The sequence below is a fragment of the Poecilia mexicana genome, unplaced genomic scaffold, assembly GCF_051168715.1.
Source record: "Poecilia mexicana isolate PSO_F unplaced genomic scaffold, ASM5116871v1 scaffold_3, whole genome shotgun sequence".
Taxonomy (NCBI): Eukaryota; Metazoa; Chordata; class Actinopteri; order Cyprinodontiformes; family Poeciliidae; genus Poecilia; species Poecilia mexicana.
The window spans coordinates 36,794,540-36,805,464 of NW_028263372.1; the positions used below are offsets into that span (position 1 = coordinate 36,794,540).

General features: G+C 43.0%; 2 protein-coding genes and 2 non-coding genes across 6 annotated transcripts; 3 read left to right on the forward strand and 1 right to left on the reverse strand.

Moving 5' to 3' along the window:
• Window positions 1-2,595: 2,595 nt before the first annotated feature.
• Window positions 2,596-5,844, forward strand: rpl12 (ribosomal protein L12). Of its 3 annotated transcripts, none has more exons than XM_014969121.2 (6): window positions 2,596-2,757; window positions 4,430-4,503; window positions 4,747-4,845; window positions 5,203-5,284; window positions 5,360-5,446; window positions 5,690-5,844. In XM_014969121.2, exons 1-6 carry the CDS (start codon window positions 2,721-2,723, stop codon window positions 5,806-5,808), a joined length of 498 nt encoding a protein of 165 aa, XP_014824607.1. In that variant the 5' UTR covers window positions 2,596-2,720; the 3' UTR covers window positions 5,809-5,844. The 3 variants fall into 3 exon arrangements, with proteins under 3 accessions (XP_014824607.1, XP_014824608.1, XP_087860695.1); XM_014969122.2 differs by having other exon boundaries at window positions 2,749-2,866; XM_088004569.1 differs by lacking the exon at window positions 2,596-2,757 and adding an exon at window positions 2,789-2,866 and having other exon boundaries at window positions 4,375-4,503.
• On the forward strand, window positions 4,545-4,670 carry LOC148160308 (small nucleolar RNA SNORA65). The gene has a single exon (XR_015762608.1). It is a non-coding gene; the product is annotated as a small nucleolar RNA SNORA65 (small nucleolar RNA).
• Window positions 5,489-5,614, forward strand: LOC148160309 (small nucleolar RNA SNORA65). The gene has a single exon (XR_015762609.1). It is a non-coding gene; the product is annotated as a small nucleolar RNA SNORA65 (small nucleolar RNA).
• Window positions 5,845-6,870: 1,026 nt separating the features above from the next.
• On the reverse strand, window positions 6,871-10,635 carry pole3 (polymerase (DNA directed), epsilon 3 (p17 subunit)). The gene is made up of 4 exons (XM_014969120.2): window positions 10,332-10,635; window positions 8,302-8,387; window positions 8,113-8,231; window positions 6,871-7,302 (listed from the first exon to the last, which is right to left on the reverse strand). Exons 1-4 carry the CDS (start codon window positions 10,395-10,397, stop codon window positions 7,124-7,126), a joined length of 450 nt encoding a protein of 149 aa, XP_014824606.2. The 5' UTR covers window positions 10,398-10,635; the 3' UTR covers window positions 6,871-7,123.
• Window positions 10,636-10,925: the final 290 nt, after the last annotated feature.

Below are 10,925 nucleotides of genomic sequence, written 5' to 3' on the forward strand. Positions count from 1 at the left end.
TCTACTGTGCATACGGGACACTTTCAGGTCGTTTGCCCGTTCAGACTGAAGGTCTCATTTACTGGCAGTGTGAACGGCCCGGCAAAAAAATCGGAATTGCCAAAAAATCGGAATTGGGTCACTTCAGGCTGCAGTGTGAACGCACCCTTAGATCCTCTTCCCACTGTTCTTGTTAAAGCCACCCTCCCCTCTCTGTCCCCTCTCATCACTAAGATTGTGCATTCTTCCTTTACTACTGCCGTTGTTCCCTTGGCTCTCAAAACTGCAGCAATAACCCCAATACTTAAGAAACCTGGTTTAGATCCCAAAGAACTCAATAATTTTTGCCCTACCTCAAATCTTCCATTTATTTCAAAAATTCTAGAAAAGACAGTTGCTGCTCAACTCCATTCTCATCTTTCCAGCAATAATCTATATGAACAATTCCAATCTGGCTTCCGTCCACTCCACAGTACAGAAACAGCGCTTCTTAAAATTACAAATGATCTCCTTCTTGCTGCTGACTGGTTTATTATCCATACTCCTTCTCCTTGATCTGACTGCGGCTTTTGATACAATTTCACATAGCATCCTTATTGACAGATTATCCTCTCTTGGCATTGTAAATACACCTCTGATCTGGTTTTGTTCATATCTCTCAGGCTGCTCTCAGTTTGTTCAGTTACAATCCTTTACCTCTCGCCCAGTTCCCGTCTCTTCAGGTGTTCCCCAGGGCTCTGTACTGGGACCCTTGTTTATAATTTACCTCCTCCCCCTTTGTAATATTATTTGCAAACATAACATCCAGTTTCACTGCTATGCAGATGACACCCCACTCTATGTTTCAACCGAACCTGGTTCCAAGCTTCCATTTTCCTCCCTCACTGAGTCTTCTTGTAATAAGACAATGATTTACTCTTAGGGGGCGTTTACACGACAACAATCCAACAAAAACGGAACAAAAATTCTGTTTTTGTTGGATCGTTTACACAAAAACGTTCTAATTACGATCTGTGTTTACACAGTAACGGTACACATCGAAAACGTGTAATGCTCTCGCTGCGCCTAGTTGGTGCTAGGTTCTTTGAAACTAAGTGCATGTGTTTAAAAAACAAGTTGTACTTGAAGGCACGTGGATTCGCGTTTCCCCTACCATTCTCCCATAGATTGGGAGAAAACACGCATTGTGTGCGTCTGATTAAGGCGCATGCAGTTGGAAAAAGTGGGACAACTTTGCTGAAACACCTTGTTTGAGCTTTCACGGTGTCCGTAGCGGGCCCCGGACTGGAAGCTGTTTATTGCTTTTACCTTGGAATGGCCAACAGTCTGTTATTCCTATATCAATTTGATCAAATAGGAGCTCCCGCACTTTCCATATCCTCTGTCACCTTTTTCAGCAGTTAAAACAGTTTAATCCGTTGCTGACAAGTCGTAACCTGTTTTTCCGAGGTTACGACAATTAGCATTACCCTTTTCCCTTAATAGCTATTAGCTAATTTTCTTACTTATTAGCGATGTTTAGTATACTGAATGGAGTAAGTCAATTACAGAAAACATGCTAGTGATGTAATATGCTACGTGAATATTAGTCTTCACGCTAATATTAGAATTTTGGCTCATTTTTGCTCATGCATTAATTTTAACATACTGAATGGTACATGTACACCTTAGTAAACATGCTTCTGCCTCTCCACAGGTTATTTACTACATTGCAGCTTTCTTTAGCATTAATGCTAATTTTTAGCATCAGAGTGCTGGGTTCCAATCGACGGGCAAACTTTGGCGTGCCCCGGTTAAATTTCTTCAGGAATTTTCTAGTTATTATTGTTGTTGTTGCTAGCATATGTCTGTAAATGTTTAACTAAGGACTTTCTTAATTAATTAATTTATGCTCATTTTTATCTGAATATTCTGTAAGCTTTGTGTTGATGTCCTGGTCAGGATTTTATGTAAAACAGATTTTTAATCTAAATGGGATTCTCCTGGTGAAGTAAACGTTAAAAATTGTTGCAAAGATGCCGTTTTTCCCATTTCTTTGTGTGTTGTCCTTTTCTAGGCTTGTTGATTTTAGAGATGCTATTTTTAATCTAGCCTACTTCATCTTTTATGACAGATTTTATTAAATATCTTGACCTTTCAAATCTTGGTTTAAAAGGAGGGTGGTGCTTACTTAGACACAGGTTGGTTTAGATAACTTTCTTTCCATAATTAATAAAATCATTACTTGAAAACTCTATTTTCTATTTTTCTTTGTCTGACATTAAACTAGTTTGATGATCTAGAACAAGTGGAGCAAAAAGTAAAAACTGAAGAAATCTGTTAGGGGGAGAATACTTCTTACACACCTGACAAGGTTTGAATTTTGAAATGTTTACAAACGTGGTGATTAACAATGTACATAATTAGTAAAACAGATAAAGCTTCGTATTGTCCTTCTTCTATTAAAATTTTTCATCCAGAACAAAAAACAGTTTTCATACTTTTCCAAATGTGTGTACGAGTAATGTTAAAAAAAAAAAAAAGGAAAACACGAAGAACTGAGGGGAGAATCATAATCTCGTCACTGTAGCTGGATATCTCGCGGGATTTGGTGGTGCTATAAATTCCATCGCAGTCGCCTCTCGGCCTTTCTTTGCCCCTTTACTGGTGAAGGTGCAACAGTTATCGGTCGTCCCGAAGCCGGGTTCATCCGACACCCTCACCAACCAAGCTGAACTGAGCTCAACCTCCACTACAGCAACATGCCGCCCAAATTCGACCCCAACGAGATCAAAATCGGTATGTTTTCTGGGTAATAAACGCTGACGTGGTTCTCACAGCCGAGATGGAGCCGCTGTTAGCCGGCTACCTGCGCGCCCGGTGGCCCGCGGGCCGAGCGCTGAAAACGGTAAAGACTGGACACCAAATCCGGGCTGGAACGCCTGGCGGATGAGTGTGTGTGTGTGTGTGTTTTTTTTTTTTTTATGTGATGAAGTAAAGAGTGTGTTGGGTGGATGTGAGGCAGCAGTCGTAAAATTATAGGACGAGCTACTGGTCCACGTGCAGGGTAACCATCTAGCTAATGCTAGTGTTAGCCTCTAGGCTAATTACTGTCAGCTAGCTTCAGACCTGACTTACTTTCTTAAGGGGTATTTAATAGGTTTTTCGTTAAGTTTATAAGCGTTTTATTTGCTCATTGGGGATAATTTCTAATAAACATCACTGTTTGGATTTGGTCATGTCCTTAAAAAACAAAAAACAGACTGAATAAAACAATTTAAAGTAAAATAATCACCCACTGCCATATAAAAACATCAATTCCAGACAGAAACGAGAACAATAAAATGTTTGCTGTGTAAAACTAATGCTTACAGTAGGTAATGTTTAATAAATATTCGAACAGGGTAAAGTAGTTCAGTGACCGTGTTTACGGCTTTAGTTTGTCTCCAAATGTCTCAACAGATGGAAGATAACAGAACAACAAAGCTGGTTTAGAAACGAGAGCGCTCACTTCTGCATAATCTGTAGGTTTGTTTCTTTCAGGTTCATTTTTATTAAAAAAATAAATCAGGGAAGTTACCTGCAGTGGGTACAGTATCTAGAAATTGTACTGAAACGAGAAGTAGCAATGCTTTATAATATAACTCGAGTAAAAAGTACTTTGAAGTAGAACTGCGTTTTCCTTTTTTCTCTTCCCAAAAAGAGACTCAAGCAAATGTAACCAACCACTATACACATCGTTTATTTGCCTAAACCAAACTGAGATAAAATGGTTGAAAACTTCCTCTTTTTGTCATGGAATAAGAAAATGATTTTTGTCATGTAGTTTTTCATTGACTTTAATGTTAAGGTTTCTTGGATGTGAAACATTCAGAAGGTTGAAACTTAACCCTTTTTTTTTTTACCTGACTTTGAATGCTTTATCATGTAAAAACCCAAAATTCACTTAGAAAAATGACATCATCTTGGCTATTGGTGTTTATTTTTTAATATCTACTTTTGCAACACTACAAATATCCAGAGGTTCTGGTGTTGGGACAAATTACTTTGTTCAATCATATTTTGAAATAAATGCAACATTTAGAGTTTCTGCTATGGAAACAAAAATGGGAAACAGATTAATCAGTGAAGGAATCAAGACGTTTCCTTCGGTGTCCGACCAACAAACATGGCCGTCTGTAGTGTAGATGGCATCAATATGAGGTCTAGTGAATATGATGCATTAATCTGGGTGAAAATATTCTAATTTGCATAAACTGATCATTGCTGAGAAATAGATCTGATCTGTAAATATTTAACTTCCTGTGAACAGATTCTCCTCCTTCAGAACCAGAACCTTCATTTTAATTTTATCCATTATCCTAGTCTGAGTAAAGCTGGTTACCATAACAACTGCCTCTGTTCTCTGCGTACCAGCTGGACCCGGTATTGGACCGTTTGTTACAACCCGGTTCCGTTTCCTGTCTTTCAGTGTACATGAGGTGCACAGGAGGGGAAGTGGGCGCCACCTCTGCTCTGGCTCCTAAAATCGGACCTCTGGGTCTGGTGAGTATCAGAACTCAGAACCATTGAGCCCAACCCAGCCTCCCGCCACTGGACCGGTCTGACCCGATGGCCGAGTTCAGTCCAGTGGAGGCTCAGAGCGACCCGGCTTTAGGAAACAGGGCGGCCCGCGCCGTGGACCGCTCTGTGCCGAAAAGCCCGGAACACCAACCGGACCGGGTTCTGATGGAACCGCATCCTGGCCCGTTGGGTTTTAACCCGGTCCGCTTTTCTTCTCCTCCTCAGTCTCCAAAGAAAGTCGGTGACGACATCGCCAAGGCAACCGGAGACTGGAAGGGCCTGAGGATCACAGTGAAGCTGACCATCCAGAACCGGCAGGCCGCTGTGCGTCCAACACAACAGAACCCGGCCGGGTTTCCCTCCAGAACCTTTTCTCTGCCAATACCAGAACGATAAGTGAATCAGTTTGAGCCAGAGAGCATAAATCTCTGGAACTTTAAACCAGAACGGTTCTGGTTTTGGGGATTAGGCTGCGTTCTGTGTAATCCCACTCCGGTCCGTTTGTTTAGAAAGCCTGTCGGGTTTTTCTTGTCTCAGAATCATCTCAGTCCAACTGGGACTTTCTGATTGGTCTTGAGAGTCAGAAAAGGTTCTGGATGACCCGTTTACCTGAAACAGTTCTGATCTGGTGCCGATCCAGTTATTAAACCTGCTGGTCCTGATCGGGTTCTGTCTCTGCAGATCGAAGTGGTTCCCTCGGCTTCTGCTCTGATCATCAAAGCTCTGAAGGAGCCGCCTCGCGACAGGAAGAAGGTCAAGAACAGTAAGTGACTTCCTGTTGAGGAGGAAGGGACTTCCTGTTGGGCCGCCATGTTGACTCTGTTTCTGCTTCTTCCAGTCAAACACAGCGGCAGCGTCACGTTCGATGAGATCGTTGGCATCGCCCGGGTCATGAGGCCGCGCTCCATCGCCAGAGAGCTCTCAGGTGAGGCCCCGCCCCCATGCTCTAGCCCCGCCCCCACAGCCTCCCGCCACTGGACCGGTCCGACCCGATGGCCGAGTTCAGTCCAGTGGAGGCTCAGAGAGACCCGGCTTTAGGAAACAGGGCGGCCCGCGCCGTGGACCGCTCTGTGCCGAAAAGCCCGGAACAAACCAGAACTCTGTTCTGATTGGGTTGGGTTCTGGATGGGTTGGGTTCTGATGGACTCGTGGTTCTGTTTTTCCTCAGGAACCATCAAGGAGATCCTGGGCACTGCTCAGTCAGTTGGCTGCACCATCGATGGCCGCGCCCCTCATGATGTCATCGATGACATTAACAGCGGGAAAGTGGAATGTCCATCAGAGTAAAGATGGCGGTTCTGGAATAAAATTTGTTGAAACCGAGCTGCTGGGTTCTGTCGGTGATATTCAGAAGGTCCATTTATCTGGTTCTGAACCGGGCCTCCAACACTGAAGTATAAATTTCAGCACCAGAGATTGAACTTTAAAGAATCGTTTTAGTGAATAAACGCAGAAATCAAACTCATAAAAACCTGTTTGTGCTTAGCTGAAGTTTTAAAAAAAGGGAACGTCTTACTAAACCAGGAAGTTCAGAGTGACTGTAGTTGAGTGGAAGGAAAACTGAGGTGTCAGTGAGGTACATAAGTCTGCTCTGGTGTTCAACATTCAAGGATTGTCTTTCTCCTTCCACTGAACTTTCTAGTTTCATGCTGCTCAGTGTTCTGTGAAGAGCCAGCTGGTAACTGTTGGCTGGACTCTGCAGCTGCTTTTATAGCTGTAGCAATAACGAATGTCTAAATCAGGGGTCCCCAACTCCAGTCCTCCAGGGCCATCCTGCAACTTTTAGATTCACCTCTGCTCCAAAATGTCTGAATCCCTCACCAGCATTCATTCCTCTCTGCAATAGGCTGGAAACGAGCAGTTTATTTGATCCAGGTGTGTGAGCAGAGACGCATCTAAAAGTTACAGGATGGTAACTGGAGGACTGGAGTTGGTGACCCCTGGTCTAAATGTATTTAGTCTCTTTATATGGAGGACTGATGCTGTCAAAACAGATGAATTGAGGAAATAAAATATTAACATTTAATCACAAGGGGAATTATGCCATTTATTTTCTGGGCAATTTTGGCAGCATCAGTCCTCCATACACTAGAACTGAAGTTAAATGAATACCTAAATGTACTCTCCAAAATAAAAGCCTTCATGTTGCAGAGCAGTTCAGTAGGATTACTTTGGCCTTTTAAAATTTCAGAATTAAAGCCTAAAATTTTTCACTTGAGTTTAAAACTACAATGAAGCTACTTGAAAGTAAAAGCTTGAATATTTTCAAAATAAAATCCTGACTATTCTACGGAGAGCAGGTTGTATGCTTGTTGCATTTTAAGCCTGTAATGGAATGAAACATCCTGGTTTCAGTTTTATACAAAACATTTATTGAAAGATTTCAGTCATAAACAAGTTTACAAAAATACAAACTGATAAACTGATTCTGACCCGCATGGAGAACATCAGAACCGCTCCAGCTTGGTGGTCCGGATCCTTTAACGTTTTATTCCTGACAGATGTGGAGAAAATGGAGAATGACTCCGGTCCGAGATCTGTTCAGCTGAAGCTTTTCTGTTAAAATGCTTGAAGAGGCTGAACCGGGTCAGAACTGAGCGGGTCAGTTGTCCTCCTCTTCCTCAGCTTCCTCCTCAGGCTCCTCCTCCATGCGCTGCTGCTCCTCCTCTTCCTCCTCCTCTTCCTCTCTGCTCTTGTCGTTCTCAGAGTCGGCCTTCCTCTCCTTGTCTCTGCGTTTCTGTTCACTCACCTCCTTCCTCCCCCTCTGGTCTTTCTTGTACACTGAGAACAAAGCAGACGGGTCAGACCTCATTCCCACAGCATGATGCTGCCACTACCATAGTCTTGGGTCTGTAGGTCCATCATCTCTTCGTGTCTAAACATCAGGACAGGAAGAGAAACAAAGGACAAAACAAGGATGGAAGGGAGGAAACCGTAAGGCTAGAAGGATGGAAGACAGGAAGGACAGGAACACGCAGGGAAGAGGACGGCTGAAGGACAAAGAAAAGACTAGGAAAGGACGGAAACAGTGAAGGAAGGACAAGAAAGCAAAGCAGGATGGACAGTAGAGGGGAAGGAACCAATGATCCTTTGGTGGCGAACGCATAGCTGATGCAAAACACTTAAAAAAACGCAACTGCAGGAAGTAAGAGCAAAAGGGAATGTGCTGCAAACTGAAAACAAAGTCCTCCGGACCAGTAGGGGGAGCCAAACAGCAAGAGACCAGACAGTTGGAGGAACACAGAACAGATGTTACTTCATATAGTTTGCAATATTATAGAGCAGCAGCATGCTTACAAAGGTAATATTACTGACCCAGACTATTCTATTTTGAGAATGAGTTTGCAGTGTTTTCCCTTTTGCTTCCATTCCTGTGGTTCCATAATTTTTGTGTAGCATATTTATATAGGTGCTGTTTCAGACCCAGACTCCCCCCAGTGGCCTGGAGGACATTCTTTTGTTTGCAGTGTTCTCCATTTTGCTTCCGTTTCCTGTGTTTAAATCGTTTTTCTTTTGCATTGTAATTCTTGTCGGCACTGTCTGATTCAGAGCAGAGAGGAAGCGTCGGGATGCAGGCGGATGTGTCCTTACCTTCCAGAGCGTCCCGCAGTGGCTCCAGGAATCGCTCGAACTCCATCTCCTCCATGGCTGCCAGCACATCTCCTGCGTTCAGCGTCTTCCTCTTGGCCTTCATGGCGAAATTATTGGCGCTGAAACCAGGAGAGAAACGTTTAGCTTGACTAGCGTCGCGCCGGTCCCTACAGCGTGTTAAAAACCCACCAGGAGGTTGCATACAGCACGAAGACGCTAGCCGCCTGGGAGATGGCGCGCCGGGCCTCTTTGGACACGTTCACCCCATCTGGGAGCTGCGAGGAACAAATGGTGCGGAGGAGTTATCTCTAAACACACGTCTGGTCAGGAAACACAAGCTGGCTCACAACTGCTCTTTTCACTCCCATCAGCAGGAAAAACATTCGCACGTTAATGTGTTAGTGTGAAAATCCTCACTGAGCTTTAACTGGTCCCGGTCCAGTTACCATCAATTAATTTTTCAAATGAAACAGAGAAAAAACTGTCACCAGACTAGGAAATGAGTTTAAAACAGGCATTATTTTGGTCTTTGGTCCAGAACCACGTAAACCTGAACTGGTTTGGTCCAAAAACAATAAAAACAGAGATTCACCGTGGATAGGATCGCTGCTAGCTCTGGTTACAGTTGCCGCTTTCTACTGGTTCTGTTTACACTTTACCAGGTCTGATACCAATCAGCAGCTGTTTATAGATGCTGGTCGGATCAGAAATCTGGCTGCTGTCAGAACAGGGTTCAAATTAAACCCAAATCACTTAAATCGAGCTTTCCAGAACAGCACCTCCTGGTGGCAGCCTGTTGAAACTGCTCTGCTGGTTCTGATTTTTTTGTTGTTGTTGAATGTTTCTGTTTGCTATGAATTTACTTTAGCTCCTTTTTTTAGTTTTTTTTTTTTTTTACCTTTCAGACTGTAGTTATGTGTAACCGTGGCAACAAGGTGTTTTTCAACTGGGCAAGGCAAGTTAGCATCTCAAATGTTGAAGTAATGTGGATATTGATGTGTTTTCATAACACTTGTGAGGCTGCTAGACGGCAGCAGTCTTCAGTCAGAAGCCTAAAACACTCATTGCGAGGCTGACAGCTACTGGAGATCCTTACATCACAATCAACATCGACTCTTTGAAGATAACTGAATGATATGAGAGAAAGAAGCTTTATTCAATAGACTCGTTGTCCACAAAGACATAACATACAACAACACATACAAAATAAAATAAATGAATAAATAAAATCTTATAAGAGACTTGCATACCAATGATTCCAGAGTCGACTGGTATCTTAGCGCACTGACAGAGGGATGTGAAAACATTACAGTGAGACTGTTCAATGAGCTGCACAAACGATGCATAAACTTGTATATCAAGTTTCTCATGAGTGCCTGAAACGTTCTGACATGTGCATTACAGAACATCTGGAACCTGAACCGCTGAACCTGTGTTTCTTAAGCAGAATTCTCAGGGAGCCATAAGCAAGCTTAAGCTTCTGCATGCTAGCTTTTTTAAATTTACACCACAAAGGAGCGGCATACAAGGATGAACAATAAGCTTTAAACAGGCTTATTATTACCTCATCCGTGCACATGTGAAACTTCCTCCCCAGAATGGGACACTGCCGATAAATGTCATCATCATAGAGCTGGTCTGTGATGTAGTGACCCAGATATTTAGTTTTGGAACAAACATTTAACTTTTGTCCTGACAGAAAAAAACAGGGAAACAGAGTGTTTCTCTGCTTTAGTCCTACATATTAGTACAACAGTTTTCTTAGTATTATACTGCACATCAAATCTCAACCCATAATCAGAGCAGATATTCAGTAACTGCTGAAAACCAGCACTGCTGAGTTATGACAGCATTTAATTTGCCTTTGACATAAATACAGTTTTTTACTTTAACTCAAATCAATTACTTTTTACTGGAGGTTAAATTATCAAATTATCTCTGAATTTGAACTTTATAGATCTGTGACCTCTGACCCCAGGTAAAACCTGTTGGGTTATATAAATTTTTAATTTCATGAGATGAAATCAAGCAGCGGAGCTTCTCGGTTCTCTGGCAGAGAACAGAGTTTTGGTTGTGGTCATGTTAGAAAACATCCCGAACCAAAACTGACCAGAACCGGGACCGTTCTGGAAATAAACCCGCTCTCCCGTCACGAAGGCCGGCCTGCCTAACCTGCGAGAAACCTCCCCTCCTCGTCCCGGTGCTCGGCTCCCACTCACCGCCTCCTTGATGATGCGGGTGATCACCGCGTTGGGAAGGTTCAGGTCCTCTGGCCGCTCCGCCATTTCTTCCGCTCCGTCCCCCCTCCTTCTCCCTCCGCCGCCGCCGCGAAGCTGCTACGTACCAGCGCGCGCACGGTAGCCGCCGCTCTCTGACCGGGAGCCGCGTGCGGTTCAAGGAGAAGCCGAGCCACAATCCTTCACGCGCCGCAGGTTTGATTTTAGACGTTTCCCGCGAATCCTCCAGCCACCACGAGCCCGCCTGCGTCAACGATTCAACTTCGACCGCTGACGTAAGCGTGACGTATTTCCGCAGGTGTAAAAAAACTAAAAATAAAATTGAAAAATTACTCAAGTCGGTGAAAAAAATGTTTTAGTAAAACAATTTACATACTCGCTGTTCAAATAAAACAGTAATTGAATAAGCAAATTATTTTAAGTAAATATAACAGGCAATAAGATGAAACTAAATTAATTTATACTTAAATAAAATTAAATACACTAACGTAAAAATGTATTCAGTGATCTTGCTGAAAACTATCTAATTAGAAAACAAAAATGCATTAAAATAACATTGAATGAAATCAAATTATC